The sequence below is a fragment of the Hevea brasiliensis genome, chromosome 16 (assembly GCF_030052815.1).
Source record: "Hevea brasiliensis isolate MT/VB/25A 57/8 chromosome 16, ASM3005281v1, whole genome shotgun sequence".
NCBI classification, from domain to species: Eukaryota; Viridiplantae; Streptophyta; class Magnoliopsida; order Malpighiales; family Euphorbiaceae; genus Hevea; species Hevea brasiliensis.
In genome coordinates this window covers 62,010,562-62,030,873 of record NC_079508.1, presented here as the reverse complement: position 1 = coordinate 62,030,873, position 20,312 = coordinate 62,010,562, and the positions used below count along the sequence as shown (strand labels likewise).

Genomic DNA, 20,312 nt, shown 5'->3' with positions numbered 1-20,312 from the left:
CATCTCTGAGATTGTCCACATCGGGCACACATATCCTAGAACCTTGCACTAGGGCACCATCATTGGCAAATCCAAACTCACCACCTTCACCTTCTTTGTACTCTTTCTATGATCTTCATTAATTGTTGGTCTCTGTGCTGGGAAACTCTAACTCTGTCCTGCAAGTCTGGCCTCATTGAAAAATGAGCCAACAATACCCCCTCATCTGAAAGATCTAGGATTAAACCTTGATCCATCAACTTATGTACTTCCTGAATCAACGGTCTCTTCTCTGCTGAAATGTGAGCCAAACTGCCAGAAGATTTTCTGCTTAAAGCATCTGCTACTACATTGGCCTTCCCAGGGTGGTACTGGATGGTGCAATCATAGTCTTCCAGAAGCTCCATCCATCTCCTCTGTCTCAAGTTTAAATCCCTCTGTTGGAAGATGTACTTCAAACTCTTATGGTCGGTGTATATCTCGCACACTTCACCATACAGGTAGTGTCTCCAGATTTTTAGTGCAAAGACTACAACCGCCATTTCCAAATCATGGGTGGGATAGTTCTGCTCATGCCTCTTCAGCTGCCTTGAAGCATAAGCCACTACTTTTCCATTCCGCATCAAAACACACCCTAGGCCAACTCTGGAGGCGTCACAGTACACGGTGTATCCTTCACCGCTCATAGGTAGTGTTAACACAGGGGCAGTGGTTAGACACTCCTTATCCTCGTCATTATAACTGACTCTATCGAGCTCTCTTCCTGTCCTTTGCATCTTATCCACTTCCCTTTTCCTATTTTTTGGTATTGTTGGTATCTTTTCAACCTGCTGTATTTATTCCTTAATTTTAGTCCTATCTCATCCTTACACCTTTTCCTTCAAAGACGTCTATCCCATCATCAACTTTAACTTTCTTTTTATTTCTTAGTCTTATCTTGATTACTAGTTCCATTACTTCGAAAATTCTAACCTTACGGCTTACTCCTGCCAGCACATTCTTCACCTTTTGTAACACTTATAATTAACCATAGAAAATTCGTTTTTGTAACCCCTTTCCCAACTTAACTATCAGAACATTATCATTCCCTACCAGCCTTAGTAGGAAATTGCTCATCCTGGATGGATAGGAGCTCCAGAAACTATAAGTTCCATCTGAACTAACACGGCTGTGGGAAATGTGTGTCATGCCTTAATTCTAAATAAGATACTTCATGTGTTTATTCTTTTTAATATAATCACATATCGCCCACAACTTTCCAAACTTCAACCTCAAATTACCCATTAGCAATAATTTCATCTATTGAAACTCATCCACAATTACTATTTCCTCTAGCTCATAGTTTAAAACAGTTGCAAGCCTTAGTGGCTAACTCAATTTAACTCCTGTCATTACTATGTTTGTCCTTTCATACTTAATACTAGGTATGCACTTACTGTCATTCTCATATCAGGAAATTATGTATGAATTTGTGCCTACCAAACTCTCAATAACTAGGTCTCCTTGACTCGGTTTACATTCCTTATATAACCTTCTAGAACCAAAAGCACAAGCTAAACTTGAAAAGAAAGAAAATATCCTCTTATATTCAACTACACCCGATTGTCATATTATAACGTTTCACCTAAGTTTCTTGGTCTTTCTCTCCAAATTTCATCATCTCCTAGCACAATTATGCTCTACCTATAAGGTATCATCTGTATGAACCCTTTACCGTACCATTTTCCTTCTTGACATAATATTTTATAATTTATTAACTTTACTTATACTCGACCTATGATTCATATCTATCATCGTTTTTTATTGTGCCCTTAACTTTTGTTGATTCCTGAAAGATTTCTCTCACTAATAAATTCTTCTAACACTAATTCCACCCTTATCTAGGGTCATTAATTTGATCCTTGAACTTTCTAGTGATTTATAACCATCCAGACTTGTCACTTTTCATTCTACCCCTACTATTGTCACATCGTTATTGCTTCACTACAAAGTGATTACATTGATCACACTAAAAATGTTTGCCTGACATTCATAACGAACCTCTAACTACCTTCTCACTATCTCAAAAGTCTAACCTAAAACCTATGTGTCATTATCTATCATTCTTTTCCTCTCATCATACCTATTTGATCCCTTAGACTGACTTTTATTCAACTTACTGCTTACTAACTTCTCTTTCTCTACCTATTTAGGTAGTCTGCAATACCATCGCACACCTTCTAACATTTACTCATTATTATTGTATTCCATACCTCCATCACTTTTCTCACTAATGTGGTCCCATTTTGGGTTTTCCATCCTTGTCATTCTCCTTGCCAAGAATAACACTTAGCCTTTCCTATATCTTAACTTTGTTCCTTTTATTATGCGCTCTTTAGGTTGTCCTTTCATTTATTTTCTTTGTCTTACCCAAAATAGAACTTGACTATTCTATCCCTAGTTCCATTCTTTTTCCTAACATAATAGCTGTACTTGCTAACTATATCTTTCAGAGTCTCTATCGTGTTATCATATGTCTGTGCTACTCAGATTTGGTCCTTTGACCACTCTAGCTAGTACTTCCACTAGCATTTAGATTATATTGCATCTGCAATCAATTGTCCAAACTTTCATTCTGCACTTTCTTTATCCATTGGCCTTCTGTGATTTATCTTCGCTAATTTATTACTCTTAACACTATTATAATTAGATTATACTATTGTTTTGAATAATTTGAAATTAGAAAGGAACTCAGCAAATTACAGTCATACTTTTATTGTATGATCTCTATTCTTATCCTTTAGCTTACATAATACCCTTACTACCTCGAGAACTAATTTTGCAATAATTTTATTATTATTATTATTATTATTATTATTATTATTATTATTATTATTATTATTATTATTATTTTCCATGTTTACTCAACTAGCCAAAACTTAAGATTCCGGGCACCCAAACCTGTCATCCAATTCAAAGGATTTACATCCATCATGATCTGATTATATATGATTCCTATAATGGAACTTGTATCCTCTCCAGGATACCCGAGCCAACTACTCTCTACCACACTCTACAGTCCCATCTGGGACACTATTCCATAAGTCATCATTATCAGTAATAACCTTCGATCCATTCTGAAAAGATAGGACTATATCCTAACTTGCTGCAACAAAGGTACTACATCTACCACCTTGCCAGAACCATGTCAAGTTAATGACTCTTTTATCATATCATAGCTCTATAAATCATCAATTCATAGTTTCGACCTTCTCTAGGTAGTAGAGTTGTACTTTATTCCATACTGATACACACAAGGTATACTATTCTCACTCTATAAGTGTCACCTTTACTTTGCAACTAGTCCGAAACCTCTGGTCTGATGGCAACTCTTGATGTAACTCTAGCTCATGCTGGGGTAACTGAGTCACTGACTCTAGTTATCACCCAACTGTGACCTTTCAATATTCTAACTCTAGACTCTTAACCAAGAGTTCCCAACTCCTCTGCAAATACAGAACTCTGTTCTGGCATAACTGTACCAAAACAGAAGCCATCTCAAACACCCTCATTATGGAGCACCATGGGGATGCACGCAGCTCTACACAATAATCTCATGTCGGTACTGTAATCTGCAGCTTACAGAGCAGACATCGAGAACATTGTATAGTTACTACGATACGTCCTGACAGACTAGGTCTCCTAATTTCTTATCTCTCCTGAATCTTCTATTATCACAAACTTATTACATTGGGTCATCTACGATGTTGCCGATGAGTGGTATCCTCATCCTTATCTAGGGCAACTGTACTTTTAAGACTCACTTTTATGTACTCGTGCCTTACACGAAATGGGCACACCATTTAAACCCATACTGACAAAAATATAACATTTCTTGGAGTACGTATCCTCATGATAGACCTCACATGTCTACTAACTCTATTTCACATTTCTATGTACTCCACGAAAATCAAGACACTAACTGAGGTAATCTTATATTTCCCGAGGTATAACGTAGAATCTAGAAACAAAGAATTACAGGAAAAGACGCAAAGAATCCTATACTCCGCATGTGACTCCTAGCACTCTTCCCAACACTTAGATGATTTTTCCCTATGAATCGGAGCCTAAGTTCGATACCACATTTGTCACGACCCAACCTATGGGCCGGACCAGACTAGGACACAGGCGACCTAAAGCCCCCGAGGCCCGTAGTAAGCCTAACTGTTCATTAACCCAACTCTAAGGCCCATTTGGGCCCAATTTCAAGAAACCAAACGGACAGAGTCCGGCCATAAAATGGACTTTCCAACGGGGAGTTTTCGACTCACCCGACCTGTAAACATAATAAATACTCAATTGGGGAGCTCAGCTCACCCTCCACATACTCATATCCTCATAAAGATAAATGGGAGCTCAGCTCCCTCATCCAATCCATCAAACATACATATCATTATACGTTTACAGGTCCAACATGATAATAATATTACATACCATAATCAAATAAATACTTCTAACACATGCGAAAATTCTAGTAGTAAATAAAATTACACAAATATTGATAAACAACTGCGAAGGAGAAAAGCGAGTTAACCAAAAATAAAATCCTCCACCTTTGAAAAAATATTGAGCGAGGAGTGGCGTTAGACTCGAGAGAGTAAAATATCAATTTTAACCATAATCTCTATAACTATCTAAAACTAATGCAACCTGTGGAATGAAATGCAACATCAGCAATAAATTCACATCATAGCATCAAAAAGGTAATTTGGAGCACTCACGCACCCTGTAGCATCAATCATAATATATGGGAGCTGATCCCTATCTGACTCTCTTAAATCCAATCTGTGCCAAGAACTCATTTCGGACTTCCACTTAATAACCAAATCGAGGGTCCCAGCGAAGAACTCAAGCCGTGACTACCCCTCGAAGGATCGGGTCCCAGTGAAGAACTCAAGCCGTGACTACCCGTCCTATCCATAGTCCACACCACATCACACGCACGCCAACGCACGCTGCTGCTCCAAATTACCACAACAACATCATGGCACTTTATGATTATCAATGCATCATAAATCGTGCCTAGAGTTTAACTACATAAATATATGCATATAAGTGATGCATGGGCAGGCTGAACATATAATAATATCGAAATTACAATTAAAATTAATATTTTACTCACAGACTTGACGACAATCACTGTGGCGGCTGGGCGGAGGAAGGAGGCTGTCCCGGCTCACCTGACAATTTTATTACAATCATTTAATAAATTTGACTCAATACAAACAAAGAAAAAGACCAATACGTCCTAAGTCGTGCCGAAAATCCGGCAGAGTCTCCCCTATACCTAGGACCTACCCAACCTGCAAAAGGGCTCAAAACACACTTCTATATTCACAGTCCATATGTCCACAGCTCAATCATATCACACAGCCCCTCCTGGGCCCATCAAATCAATCATCCATCACAGTATGTAATATTTTAATTTAATCCTTATAATTGACCATTTTTGCAAAAACTGCCCAAATAAGCTCTAAAAATTCTAAAACTTTGCCCCGCGGTCCTTAGCAATATTACTAAGCTATTGCAAAAAGAATCATAATTTTCTAAGCTACCACGAATATTTTATGGATTTTTAATCCTATTTAAGCACTAGAAAATTACGAAAAAACAAGGTTCGGGTTTACCTTTGCCGATTTCGACTTCGGGAACGTGCTCAGGATGCCTAACAATGGTGGGGTAGCCAAAATCTCGATCAAATTCGGAGACTTTTCCAGTAGCTGGTCTGTCTGGCCGGAAATTCACAAATCCGGACAATTGTCGAATTTCCACGAATTGAGGATACCTACACGAAGCCCAATAATAATATATAGAAAAATCAGGGGTGTTACATGTATGTTGCTGTGGTAATTTAGAGCAGTGTGCGTGCGTTGGCGTGCGTGTGATGTGGTGTGGACTATAGATAGGACGGGTAGTCACGGCTTGAGATTTTCGCTGGGACCCGATCCTTCAGGGGGTAGTCACGGCTTGAGTTCTTCGCTGGGACCCCCGATTTGGTTTATTAAGCGAAAGTCCGGCTTGAGTTCTTCGCTGGCACCAGGTTGGATTAAGAGAGCTATATAGGGGATCAGCTCCCATATATTATGATTGATATCACTGGGTGTGTGAGTGTTCCAAATTACCTTTTTGATGTTATGATGTGAAAATATTGTTGATGTTGCATTTCACTCTACAGGGTGCATTAGTTTTAGATAGTTATAAAGATTATGGTTAAAATTGATATTTTACTCTCTGAGTCGAACGCTCACTCCTGTTCAATATTTTTTTCAGGCCACAGGAGGATATTTTTGAGATTAACATGCTTTCTTCCTCGCAGGTCGATTATTAACGTTCGTATAAACTTGTTAAATCTTAGAATTTCCGCATGTGTTAGAAATGTTTATTTGATATGGGTCTGTAAACTAAATTATTATTTTGAACCTGTAAACTTAATATTCTGTGCATGTTTGATGGATTGGATGAGGGAGCAGAGCTCCCATTTATTTTTATGCTGATGAGTATGTGGAGGGTGAGCTGAGCTCCCCAATTGAGTATTTACTGTGTTTACAGGTCGGGTGAGTCAAAAACTCACCGTTGGTAGGTCCATTTTATGGCCGGACTCTGTCCGGTTGATTTCTTGAAATTGGGCCCAAATGGGCCTTAGAGTTGAGTTAAGTGAATAGTTAAGCTTACTACAGGCCTCGAGGGCTTTAGGCTAGCCCAGGTCCTAGTGCCGGTCCGGCCCATAGGTTGGGTCGTGACATAACTGAAATGAAATAATCACTTAAGTTGAGGGATGGTTAATATAATTTATCTCAATTTTAAATGATAATTAATGTGGTTGTTAAACATATTGAATTAAAATAATTTTAAATTTTTAGATGAAAATATATTAAATCAAATTAATATATGTGTTGCGATTTAATTTCTTTTGAAAACAAAGGATTGAAATTGAATCAAATTATTTAAAATCAAATACAGTTGACCCTAGATGGATAGAGAGTACAAAATTGTTTTCAAATGTTGTAACATTTGGCATTTGTTTGTGATTCGTTCAAACAAACAATAAGCATTGATATGATATATTGATTAATTAATTTTATAGAAAAGATTCATGAGGCAACAGTAATGTAAACTCACAATTTTTTTTTCTTTTTCAATGAAGAGGACACAAAATAAGTTAGCACAGGGCCAAGTTGTACATGCCTACTCCTACGAATGGCAATGGGGTAGGGGATCGCTCTCCTATTCTCGCATTATAGAAGTTTTGAAATTGGAGTAAGGACTTGCTTACCATCAAGCATGGCGAGATGAGTTTTTTTTTTTTTTTTTTTAAATCTTTTTTTTTATTTTAATTATTATTATATAATATAAATTTATTTACTAAAAATAAAATATAAGTTAAATACATAAGTTTTAAATAAAACTTTAATAATATATTTTTTTAACTAAAATTATAATATTTAAATGCATAAATACATAGAAATAAATTATTTTTTAATAAAAAATAATAATATATTATTATATGAAGCGAGTTATAGAAATTTAAGGCGGAAAAATGTTTTATCGTTCTTTCTTAGCTGCTTGCACAATATTAGGATTAAGATGGAGTTAGGAAAATTAATCGAGCTTTAAGCGGGTCGGATCAGGTTCGTAAACTTTTTTCATTCCTATTTATTCCCCAATTGATAGTGATCGGTGATTAATCCTTTTTTTTTTTGTTAAAAAAAATAAAAAGGTTTTGACATCATTGCTCTCTAGGCTCAAGGGATGTGGTTGACGGTTAATGCCTTGATCTAATTCCTATCACTAAATCTGAGATAAGTTTCAAGGTGCCAAGAGTAAGCACAATCTGAGCGAATCAACATACTCACTCAAATGGAGACAATATTTAGTCTCATGCCAATGCGAAGAATCGAACTCAGTTTAGAAAGTTTCAACACTAAACGCCTATCACCAAGCCACCACATTTGGTGGTGACTAATCTTCCATCAACATAAGACATTGAACCATATATATTTATAAAATGAAAATTTAAAGTTAATTTATAATAAACTTAAAATATAAATATACTAGCATCTATTTTACATATGAGTCTATTATATACTTATGGTTTAAATCTAAGACAAAAATTTCCCATTTATCAAAGGCAAAAATACGCATGAATGCTTCACACCTACAATAGGAAGCTACTACAAAAATTTCAATTACAACAGTGGAAGAATTACACATATTATTCCTGCCTAAAAAAGAATGACATTTTAAATGTAAGTTTCAATTACTGATATAATTCAAATGAACTAGAAGAGAAACCAAAGAAAGCAAAACTGTTCCAATAAGGCATGTAATACCGAAAGTCCCACCTACAATACCTGCAAGCTCAAACTATCCTAATAAGTCCATCTCCTTCTTCACAAGTTTGAAATTATACCCAGCTTCATAATTCCATCCATATTTGCATCTGCACCATTTCTCAACCCTTTGCTTTCTTCTGATCTCCTCTATCCTCAGTCTTAGAACTCTCATATTTGCATCAACCATGCCACTTGCTTTTCCTGCCAAGGCAAAGCAATAACATTATTACTTGTACAAATAGCTTTACATGTTATTTTTAATTGTATAGACTTGTGATATCACCTTATCATAAAATTTTAGATTATGTATACACATACCTTCATGTCTATAGCTTTGAGCTCGAACTTTGAGGACGAAATAAAAAGCCTGCTTGGGAGATGGCTTGATTATTGAAGCAGATGATGAAGAAGGTAGATAGGAAGCCATGCTTATAGCTTAATCGTACAACTTTTGAGATTTAAGAAAAGAACAGCCAGGAAATCAATTAATGTTATCTTGTCATCAAACAGGAAATATATATATATCTGGTCATCAAACAGATATGTATATAGCATAACACAGAAGTTTAACCTAATTCCAAAGAATAAAATCTGATTGCAGTCATAAAATCCAAAAGAAAAAATCAATTAACAATGATGTCGGCAATATGTTGCAACACAAAGTAATTACATCTGCATCACGACAACTTTTAGTAACCATTTTTAATTTGTTTTGATTTGATTTAATTTGCTGGCTGCCAATCATAGGTTAAATGATCAAGTCAATCATTGAACCCATAAATATTGGATTATTTACTACTGAGTTTTTTTAGTAATTTTTGTTGAATCAAAATACTAAAGAATAGTTTGTTTTTTGATGTTCTTTGAAAGGATTCAATACGTATGGATGATCTATTTTTAATGGATGAAATAAATAGATTTGATATGATATACAGATGCCAAACATGATCTGATATGTGCATTAGATAAAAATAAGAAAAAGAGTGGGTTTTTGGGGGGAATAAGAGGTTTTACTGGTGATCAAGTTATGAAAATCCAGCATCCAGGGTGTTGTTTGGATGATAATGTTGATGTAAGAAAATTGTGTACTTTATTCCCTCCTCCAACTAAAGTTGCCAGAAATTCGTGTGCTGACCATGTCCATTGTCCAACCATGTGCAAGCTCAGGCTGAGAAAAATCCAGCAAATGTTGGAGGATCCGTAATACTTGTATAGATACACAAGTATGCCTCTTTTTTTATTTACATGGTATACCTCTCATAATTTTTATTTTTCTTTGGAAAATGGAAGAAAATGTGAGTGAAAATGATAGATTTATTTCAAGAATTTTGAATTTTAACGCATTTTTTTGTTTAGCAAAGAATTAAAGTGAAAGAAAAGCTGAAACTGCCCAATGATTTAGCAAGAAATTTACAAGGGAAGAAATAAATGAGCGAATGTTATTGTTTATTAAAGCAATATAGTTTACATTGGTATTTTAATAAATAAATTTAACAAAATAAATGCGTATGCTACTGTTATTTTGATATTAAAAAAAAAAAAAAAAAGTCTAAAACCTAATCGGCATAGTTCAAAATAAAATAGCATCTCTCTCTCATTCTAACTAAGTCTTTAAAATTATAAAAAAAGGAAGATATTATAAAATTACAAAAATCAGATTTTTTTTTTACCATTGGGTCAAAATATTATTAAATTTTACTTAATAATTAAAAAAAAAAAACTTCAAACATAATTCTGACGTTGTCCATTTTATTTTCGAGACAAAATAAATAGGTCAAAAACTGATAAATTTCTCATGACATATCACACAATAAAATCTCCAATTACCAGTAAAATGCCTGGAATCACAGATTTGGTATTCAAATGTAGAGAATAGTTTACGCTCAAGTGTCAACCCTTTAACCCTTAAGCTACTATACACTACATTTTTGGTATTTTATCGCTCCATTTGATTTGGGTTAATTTTTAGTACACTGCATTAATCGAGTGCTGGTAATACCAATATGCCATTAGCTCTCTTAAAGCCTAATAATGCAGTCACGACTTTGCTAGCATGCTTACCCAGGGACAATAAATTAGGCAGCATTAGCAATATCCATTGTTCCTCTAGCAGTCGATTCTAAGCATTGTGAAGATCCCGATCTAGCCTAGATGTATTTCATGGGACTGATAAAAGTAGTTTGAATCATGTAATGCGAACTACCATTACACAAATCGTACACTCAATGAAATGTCATTTTGTTCTTTTCGGCAATATCCAAACTTTATTTCTCCGAAATAACAGAAAATTACTCATTGCCTATGTAGGTGAATAACAATCAGAATCCCTCAATAGATCAAATGGCCAATAGTAATTTCTCATTCATTTGCAGGTGCATCCTCTGATGGTGAGCTTCCTGTATCTGCATAAAAACAGGAGCATGTAAGTTTCCAATTCTTTCTAAGACAAAACATCACAAAGATTGATCATATATGCACAGTAAATGCAAATGACTTTTGAATTGAGCAACAATGACCTGGAACACCTTCACCATCTGATGGAGCGTAAGGAGACTTTCGATATCGTGTCTGCTGTTGTGTAGGCTAAACCAAAACATGCGAAAAAGAGGGAAAAAAAAAAAAAAAGGAAAATAAGCACACAGAAAAAAAGTAGAATATAAGACACAGATATATAAGAGACTCAGCAATGCACTGTAGCAACAAAATATGATTGCATCAATAACACTACATGGCAAGGATGGAGAGGGAATTATTGATCAGGTTGCCTCCCAATCATGTCTTCTTTTGAGGCCAGCAAGAGAATTAGTATTTAGGACTAAAGACCTCAAGATAGCAGACTAAATGGTCATTGTCATCCATTGCCAGTACCAAAAAACTCAAAGCCTAGAAAGAACCTCTCTCATCCAAACGTGGGATGAATTCAATGCCTTCAAGAATGAGTATAAAATAATAACTAGAAAGGATTCAAGACCCAGTAGACACATGTTGAGTTTCAACTGCACATCTTTCAGGTTCATCCTGCTGCTTTCCCAATCAAAACAGGAGTAGTGGGACATAAGCATCCAACATTAGACAAGAACTTTCTTCCGGGTCCAACCAGGAATTAAGCAAAAAAGTGAATGGATAAATGGCAAGCTTAGCTGAAATTATCAACTCAGGTTCAAATTCAACAGAACTACATCTACACCAAGTATTAAAGTAAATCCCTCTATTCATCTATCACATTCTAAATCATTCAATAAAAACAATGCTACTAAAACAATAAGATTATTTTTTCCAACATCCTCTTCCAGTCTTGAATCACAGTAGAAGACAACCTTGTATAGACCAATATTTGCTTCTTCTTCTTCTTCTTCTGTTTTTTTTTTTTTTTTCAACACTAGGTTAAATGTAATGTTAAAAAGATATATAAAAGAACAAGGACTTTGATTGAAGTTTACTAGGTCATAAGATTTGGCTTTAGAATATAATGACTAGAGACCACATATTAGAACAGGCTATTTATAGCCTTACTCATTAACATTTGGATCAAAGCAGGCAAATAGTCTCTGCATAGACATTAGTTCCCGCATGGTCATCACATTCTACATATTTTTTCATATAACCGACCTAGTTCTCATGAACCCTTTTTTTCAAAGCAGCCACCATGATTAAAAAAAAAATTGAAAAAAATCAACTTCATTAACTTTTAAGTAGTTCATTCCACTACAACTTTATATATACTTTAAATTCCTATCCAAGAAACCCATGTTCCAGTTTTCAAAGTCTCATTTCCACTAATATGCAGCTAGTTGGTTGCTTTTGAATCCATATCAACAATTAATCCCCATAATCAACAAGAATAACCCATTTCATTATCAGGCTCCATTGCTAGATAATAACTCATTGGCAGATACTGAAAACAGCTGTGCAATCCACTGTGAGGGAATCACATAATACAGCACCCATAAAGAAATTTACAAACTACAAACATCTAAAAACCGTTCCAAAAGAAGGATCATCTTAGAGTACCCAGCTGCCCACAAAACCAAGAATATAGAGTTCTTAAAATACCATACCTATTTTCATTAGTAATGATCTACTTCCTTAAGACTCCATTATTTCTCAGTCTTAATTCCCTCACATACCCACCTGATGCCACCCAAAAGAAGAGGGTGATCCATACTCTACTATTATATCCACTTTTCTTAATAAAGAAAAGTTCATCTCAAATTAAATGCATAAACAAGAAATAGATATCTTAAACCAGAATTAATGTCATTTAAAAATTCTCCTCTTCCTAAAGAACACTGAAAATTACCCCCTCTAGCTTCGCTCCATGACCCTACATTTTATCTGCTTCTACTGAAGGCAGTAAGCTTAGTTACAAAATAGCATCAAAGACTGATGAATTAGAATGTGATCTGATTCTTATTTCAATGCACCTTGTTCACTGCCTACTGTGATCCAAGCAAAACCTCTAGCATGTGTGTTTGGCTTCTTTTGATTTACATTGCCAAATGTCAGGAACAGTGACATGTTGCAAAGAGAGTGTTAAGTTCAGAAACGATAATCAGATTTAATGGAGGATTAAGGAGTGTCCCAACTTGTCTGCTATAAAGCTTGTAGAATGAGAGCAATCAGACAAACAGAGCAATTCTTCGCAATTGAAGAATTTTAAAACAGGAGTCCTAATACATTAATCTCTTCGTTTTCAGCTTCTTTTGAGCCTGCATTCTCTTTATACTTTCCAAGGTTTTGGGACGCCAGAGTTTTTGTTATTTCTCTTCTGATTTTCTTTGAAGTGTTGGAAATTTGTCTCCTATACTTCTCATAAAGGTTAATCCTTCCTTTTCTTCTTTTACGCCATTATAAATAATAAATAAAATTTTAGTAAAAGACTTTCAGTGTATACTACTAACCAGAACTCCTCTACGATAATATATATATATATATATATATATATATAGATAGATAGAGAGAGAGAGAGAGAGAGAGAGAGAGAGAGAGAGAGAGAACTAAGCCACCTGCCAAATAGTCATGAGTACTATGTATGATCCACTGACAACGGGAAAAAAAAAAAATGGCTAGGACTAAGCATAATGAAGTTCAGAAATCTAGATTAAAAAGGCAGAGAAAAGAAGGAGCAGGAAATGGGATTTTAAATTAATACCTGTAATTTTGGCCGAAGTGCTTCAAGAGGTCCTTTAGGTTTCTCACCACCTTGCTGTCGATATTGGAAAAACATGCATACATACATATAAAACGTTATTAGGTAACCATCTGTTGAGAAGTCCCACCAACTTGTCCATCTAAAGTAAATAACAGATAAATAGCAATACCTTTCCAAGTGCCCAATCAGCAGAATCAAAGTAAGCTCGTTCATGGTCCTGACATCAAAACCAAAGCTTAAGATGGAAACCAGTACAGCCGCCAAGACTCAATACACAAGTTATAGCGAATTCTAATAAGAAATCACCTTAGAAATGAGTGGTGGTTTCTTGGGCAAGATTCCTCCATATTTTTTCTTTACAACTTCTTCCTAAAAAAAACACCCAAAAAAAAAAAAGCAGCAATAGTAAGATAGGGAAGTTTCCTAAGCATTTCATTCTAGTTCTTCAATAAAAGCATGTTTAAATGAATCAGAACCTCCTCTTTCGATGAGGGCATGGAACTTTTATCCTCGGGGACATTTCCATCCACGTGCTCTTGCTCTTTGACACTCTCCACGCCTGACATTATGTCCTTCTACAGCATTTCCAGCCAAAACAAGTAATTTAAATTCGTTACCATATTAGCACACAAATAACAATGATAATAATAATAATGGAAGTTTAGCCAAATTAATTCCTGCCCATAATTTTTTCCCTTCCCTTATCCCAGCGGACAAAATCCATAAATGACTTGATTAATTAGACCAAATTTTCTTAAATTCACTTTCGAGGGCCAAGATTCTGCTAGATCTAAATGAAAATAAACACCAAAATTCCTCAATCCAAACATGATATATATAAACAGAATTAAGTAAAAGAGGGGGAAAAAAAGATCAAGATAATCGATGGAAAGGAACAGATTCAATGATTGGTATCGAATACAGCATAGCTCCGTACCTCGGATCAAAGTTCCCAAAGAAAGAAAACAAAATTTGGAGAGAGAGAGAGAGAGAGAGATGTGTATTTTTGACTAATTGAGAGATTTTTTCTGATATAAAATAAAATGCTGTGGGTTTGGAGGTGAATGGTGATGATCTGAATCTCATGAAGCGAGAAAAAGTCGCGTACAACAAGGACTATGTTAGAAAAAGAGCGCTGCTGCTTGATTACGTTCGATGAATGAAGGCCGTGATTTTCATCCGTAGTGGTTCGGGTTCACTGATTCCTTTGCGTGTACTTCCTTTTTTCTTTTGTAATAAAAATAAAAATATCTAGTTTTTAAACTTATAATAATCAGTTAAAAATTTTAAATTAAAAATTAATTTAAATATAATTTGGTGAAAACATTTTTTTTTTAGTTTTAACAATTTAATTTAATCTAAATTTGGAGAAAAGACTTGCTTGTACGGTAATTTTGAACAGTAAGCTAACATTCCTATTTTTAAAAAATAGTTAGTAATCGAAAGTAATTTTTCAAAAGCAAAAATATAGCTTTTTCCATGAGTAAAAGCTTTCCTTTTTTTTTTTTCAACTGCTTTAGTAATTCATCAAAAAATTAAAGTTGGCTTTTTCTTTTTAAAATAGTAAAAAGTAAACAACTTTATGAAACAGAATATGCATTCTTAATTTGTAATTATCTTTTCCATTTTGAGTTTCATTATTGTATCTATTGGAAGTATGTGGGGTTATTGTATAAAAGTTAAAGTCTACTTAATTCATTTGATGGCTAGTTGCTCAAGGCTACAAATTTGATCACATATTCACATGGGCTTGACCATTTTGTCATGTGGCCGAACGAGTATCGTTTGTGTTTTATTCCTCCTGTATTAACATGGCATCACTGCCCTAGGTATGGCCTTTCTTTTTTGCTTCAAGACAGTTTTTGTTTAGCGCACATATAAAATTAAGAAAGCAAAACAGTCTCTAGCACATTAACTATAAATTGATATATTTCATTTCATTTTCTGACAACAAACATCCCATTCTTTTTCAATTCTTCCCTCGATTTCTCATAAACAGCAGTTCCCATTTACTGCCTAATAGCTAACTGTACATAGTTTTCATACTTCATGATAATATGATGTTGTTGCTGCACCATTAAATTCCTCTTGATTTTTGCCATATTAAAAGCAATTCTGCTCACTTGCTATGGTGATAAGGGTGCAGCTTTCTTTGGTTACAAATAGAAACTAGAATAACTGAAATTTGATTCCCTCTTCTGTACACTTTGTGCCTTTAGGTGAGGTGGTTGTGGCAATCACTGACCGTGAAAAATGCGCGACTGAGGCTGAAGATGTGGCAACTCATTTTCTTCATCTGATGCAGCAACTGAGAAACGAGGACGCTAGCGTGTTGAAGAACAGAAATCAATGTTAATATTTTGAGTTTTAAATGAAGGATAAACTGCACAGCTTTCTTGAATGTCCATAGTACATGGAATCAAATTCAAGATTTGCACAGTTCAAGAAGTTTGGTAAGAGATGTGTGTGATAACATTAGGCACTTTATACTTCTCTAGTTTCATTACCGAACAGGTATAGAGAACTAGAAAAGCAAGCAGGCATTTCCAACTGCCTCGAAACAGTTTGAAAGACATCCAAGACCTGGCAAGCATTATCAGGACTTGATTTTCTGGAGGGTAACATAGCAAATGCTAAGTTTGGGAGCTTCTACTATGTAAGACAACAGCTTAAACAAATTTATTCAAAACTCAGAAAACATTAACCATCACTGACCTGCTGTTGACGGCGATGCTGGATAGCAGTGAATGCCTTGACCATGACATAAATGGGCAAAAGAATCCCGATGGTCCTCAATATCAGTAACTGAATATAAAAGATATATTCAGATATTTACTCTACAGCGCTTCCTAAACAGAATTTAATCCTTTTAAGAAAAGAACAGACAACATAGCCCCAGCCTCACCATGAACATTGTCGTTGAGTAATCTCCAGCTCCACTAATAATGATTGGAAGAGTGTGGCGCAAGACCAGAAGAACCATAAACTGCAAATTATGAGAATAAATGACTTTGTAGTAGGAACGCCAGCATCTTATCATCAATAAACAAATACAAGACATGGCCACACACAATTCCCACAAAGATAATGTCAAGACTAGATACTTTAGCCCTTCTATGCACTGTTTGGGTATCATACTAGTATCTGTTGTCTTGCCTCTCACATGTATTGATGAAGTCTCTTTGTGTTTTTGGTTTCATATTTGACAAATCGCACTTGATTTAGCACAATCGTTGATCATGTCCCTTAGCTTTAGGGAAAGTTTTGTCCAAACTAAGAGAGCCAAAGGATTTACCTTTGATCTCAATTGTTTATTGGTCAAAATATTCACACGGTATGACATAAAGTAATATGTGTGCACGCATGCACACACACACAAAAACACACACACACACACACACACACACACACACACACACAGAGAGAAAGAGAGCTGTACAATAATAGCAATAATACGACAGCACATCAGGCTTCTAGGAGAGGGAGCTGAATAATCATCAAAGTCAGAGTCCATAAATTCATGGTCCGTGGTAACCATTGCTATAAATCCAGGATTATTTAAGTCCCTTCGGGTTATCTCCCAATTTCCCCTGAAAATAGATATTATTATTTTCTCAAATGAGTAAAGAAAAAATAGAGAGCACTGCATTTGTAAAATATATGAAAATCTAGGATGGAGAGCATATATAGTTAAGAATACATACCTGAAGTTCATAGGAATGCCACCATAATGAAACAATGGAGGAGGTGCTGTATAACCAGGCTTAAATTGCTGCAATTTCACAAATTTTGAGGCACACAAAACTTATTTCAATTAATAGGAAGGCAACATAAAAATTGCAGGGATATATATATATATATATATATATATATATATATATATATATATATATAATGGAACACCTGGTGACAGATCTCACAGACAGTATCACCCTTCTCATTGCACCACCTCTGAACACACTTGCGGTGAGCATACTGCAACATATAACAATAATGGGAAACTAGTGACCTCATTGTTACTATCTGAAATCAGCAGCAAAACTTTAATTTCCAAAAAATGACTATAGTTTTAACCAAAATCTTCATCCAATAGTTACTTAGGCATATTATGGAAAATTAAAAAGTACAAACTATCACCAAAACTCTTCATGCAAGTTCCACAGTCAGGGATTTGCTGGGCATCTTCATCTATAGCATAACAATGCACCTTACTCAGGCTTTAGTTACTCAACAATCTCTTACTCATCATTCTTTCTCTTCTGAGAGAGAGAGAGAGAGAGAGAGAGAGAGGCAAAATGACCTCCGTGGTTCACCCGGGGGAGGGGAATTCATCGAGCCTTCTATTTATATGGCATGCTAAGACCAATTTCGGCTACTCCTTGGAACATTTTCTCAATATGATTTTTATACGCTGCATAATTCCACCTAAGCTTATAATGAACACAATGCTTAATCCAGTGCCAAGCAGACTACTCTATTTTATCTAAGACTTTTTAGTGATGAAGCATTGCCACCGTTTTCACTTAGGATATGTTTGGTCGGATGTATAAAAAAATACAATAATGTATTATAATGCCTATTACATTTTGGGTAATCACCTTTACTTTAGGAATGTAATCCCATTATGCACCAAAATCTCAGTGATTCTGATTACCATAGTCACTTTAATACCTAACTTCACTTCTATCGCTACTACCACCAGCACTCGTCGCTACCACCAATTCTTCTACCAGTAGTCCCCCCACCACCCAATCTTTTCTAACTGCATTACTTCATCGATCTATTGACCAGATTGCATTGCAGCAGTTAAAATCTTAGGCATTTAGGAATTTCATCAAAGGATCAGAAGTACTTAAAAAATTACAAAAACACAAACCATGACAACCATTTTTATTCTTAATAATAATGGTACCATTTCCCAATAATAGTTAGACCGTCAGATTACACTAAAACTGACCTTCAAGCTGCCACAGCAAGAGCATGGCACCTCCATATTTGTGTCTTCATCCTCATCATGGCAAATCCTACACTCTACCAATTTTCTTGAAGATGACATAAAATCTAAATCCATCCTCTGCGATGAAAAGTCAGAGATATTATCTTGGCTTGCCGATGGAGTGGCTTGCTGCCAGCGGTGTTTGTTCTCAATAGCAGCTTCAAGGGTGGATTCAGTTAGCAACCGATCTACCAGTAACACAAAATGATCCCCCATCCTTCAAGTTGCATAATAAAAAGGAGTTTAGAAAGCTTTGCAAACAGAACAGTTATTGATATCCAAGCCAACCATACGTGCAATCTCTTCTCCTTCACCAAAAGTCCAACAGAATAGGTACTGGAAAAAAATCCCTGCTCTGCAGTTAAAATCAGCATAAACTCTATAAAGTTATAAACAGCGTACCAACAAAATAATCAAAGAAAGATTATAAAATCCAAAACTGTTCGACAAAATATATCTGTAACCCATTTCTAGCATTTGGCTTAGTTTCTGAAAGTTAGAGATGTAAAAACGAAAAATTCAGAACAATATTTACTTTGCCTTTCTCTTGTTTTATCAGTAATCGAACAGTGTAGGAAATGAGAAAAGCAACCAACATAGATTAGAAACCTATGGCATGGATAGCTCTGACAAAAAGAGTTATGGTCACTAGTCAAAAGTGTTATACTCTTCAAAGCCAAAATAACCACATGATGGCATAAGATAAATTATACATACAAATCCAAACAACCATGAGATAAAGAGGAAAGAGCGGCACCTTTATCTACAAATGGAAAGATGTGATAAATTTACTTTCAAAGAAGAAAACCCAGAAAGCAGAAGGCACAAATGAACAGAAACAACAACAGATACAACAATGCAAATCAAAATTAAACCCACATTACAAACCATACTTGTGCATACATAGATGTTAGACAGAGGAAATAAGAGAAACCCATATACACAGATACATAAAAATGAAAACCCAGCAAGAAAAAAGTGAAAAAAAAAAAACCCAAATCAGATACGCAGCTGCGATAGCTTTACAAATGCAAAGACAGAGATGGAGAGAGAGAGAGAGACAGAGCTCAAAAAGCTATCACCTTGAAAATGAAAACAGTCACGAAAGTAAACGAATTGACGACATTTCAAGATTAAAGATTTTATATTAGAGAGGGAGAGACGCTTACAAGAATGGGAATTTCTGGAAGGGAAGAAAGCGGCAATCTTTCCCTTTCTTCCTTGCGATTGTTTCTGGAGAAGAAGCAAGAGATTGAGTGTTGTCGTTGTTGACGTCACAAATCCATTTTACCCATATCTCAAAAAACTACACCTTTTTATCAAATAAAAAATTTTCTCTCCCTTTGTTACATGGGAAAGTAGGTGAATGGAGAGGGAAAGATGAGAGATTCCAACGGCAAAACCCACGACCGCCACGATTCGAGATTTTCGAGATTTCTCTCTTTATTTAGGCTTGTTTTATGGGGCTTGTTTTATTTTTTACTCTTTTCTCTTCTTTTCTTTGGTAATTGAAATTTTGATCAAAAGTTAGATGCCAAGCTAAGATATAGATCTCATTTTGACGTCAACACGGGGCCTTTGTTTGGATCTTAATTACGCATGAAAATGAAGAGAAATTGAATAGGATAAATGTAAAGAAAAAATTAGTTTTTATATTGTTTAAATAAGTTATTATAATATAAATTTGTAAAAAAAATATGAAAAATAAATATTATATTTTTATTTTTTATTTTTAAGTTAATTATTTAAATATAAATATATAATAATTGATTTTATCTTTGAGATTTAATAATATTTTTTATCAATATTATAA

At 35.0% G+C, this 20,312-nt stretch overlaps 2 protein-coding genes across 6 annotated transcripts; both read right to left on the bottom strand.

The window, feature by feature from the left end:
- Window positions 1-10,527: 10,527 nt before the first annotated feature.
- LOC110658995 (uncharacterized) lies at window positions 10,528-14,620 on the bottom strand. Its single transcript, XM_021816811.2, has 7 exons — window positions 14,441-14,620; window positions 13,980-14,078; window positions 13,810-13,872; window positions 13,673-13,720; window positions 13,504-13,557; window positions 10,868-10,934; window positions 10,528-10,753 (listed from the first exon to the last, which is right to left on the bottom strand). The coding sequence occupies exons 2-7, from the start codon at window positions 14,067-14,069 to the stop codon at window positions 10,710-10,712; spliced, it is 366 nt and encodes a 121-aa protein (XP_021672503.1). The 5' UTR covers window positions 14,070-14,078; window positions 14,441-14,620; the 3' UTR covers window positions 10,528-10,709.
- A 787-nt stretch (window positions 14,621-15,407) lies between these two features.
- LOC110658994 (uncharacterized) lies at window positions 15,408-20,022 on the bottom strand. 5 transcript variants are annotated; one of them, XM_021816809.2, is made up of 9 exons: window positions 19,812-20,022; window positions 19,669-19,732; window positions 18,461-18,854; window positions 17,407-17,478; window positions 17,208-17,275; window positions 16,943-17,093; window positions 16,409-16,489; window positions 16,219-16,308; window positions 15,408-15,827 (listed from the first exon to the last, which is right to left on the bottom strand). In XM_021816809.2, the coding sequence occupies exons 3-9, from the start codon at window positions 18,713-18,715 to the stop codon at window positions 15,741-15,743; spliced, it is 804 nt and encodes a 267-aa protein (XP_021672501.1). In that variant the 5' UTR covers window positions 18,716-18,854; window positions 19,669-19,732; window positions 19,812-20,022; the 3' UTR covers window positions 15,408-15,740. The 5 variants fall into 5 exon arrangements, with proteins under 5 accessions (XP_021672501.1, XP_057994074.1, XP_021672500.1 ...); XM_058138091.1 differs by having other exon boundaries at window positions 18,461-18,849; XM_021816808.2 differs by having other exon boundaries at window positions 19,669-20,022.
- Between the last annotated feature and the right edge of the window lie 290 nt (window positions 20,023-20,312).

Excerpts from the sequence above, each read along its gene's own strand:
- LOC110658995 (XM_021816811.2), bottom strand. The coding sequence starts at position 14,069 with ATGTCAGGCGTGGAGAGTGTCAAAGAGCAAGAGCACGTGGATGGAAAT. Across the intron at positions 13,873-13,979 it reads TGCCCTCATCGAAAGAGGAG|GAAGAAGTTGTAAAGAAAAA; the intron begins GTTCTGATTCAT and ends TGTTTTTTTTAG. Across the intron at positions 13,721-13,809 it reads AACCACCACTCATTTCTAAG|GACCATGAACGAGCTTACTT; the intron begins GTGATTTCTTAT and ends TTTTGATGTCAG.
- LOC110658994 (XM_021816808.2), bottom strand. The coding sequence starts at position 18,715 with ATGGGGGATCATTTTGTGTTACTGGTAGATCGGTTGCTAACTGAATCC. Across the intron at positions 16,490-16,942 it reads GTCGTATTATTGCTATTATT|TTTATGGTTCTTCTGGTCTT; the intron begins GTACAGCTCTCT and ends CATAATTTGCAG. Across the intron at positions 16,309-16,408 it reads ACTCAACGACAATGTTCATG|TTACTGATATTGAGGACCAT; the intron begins GTGAGGCTGGGG and ends TTTTATATTCAG.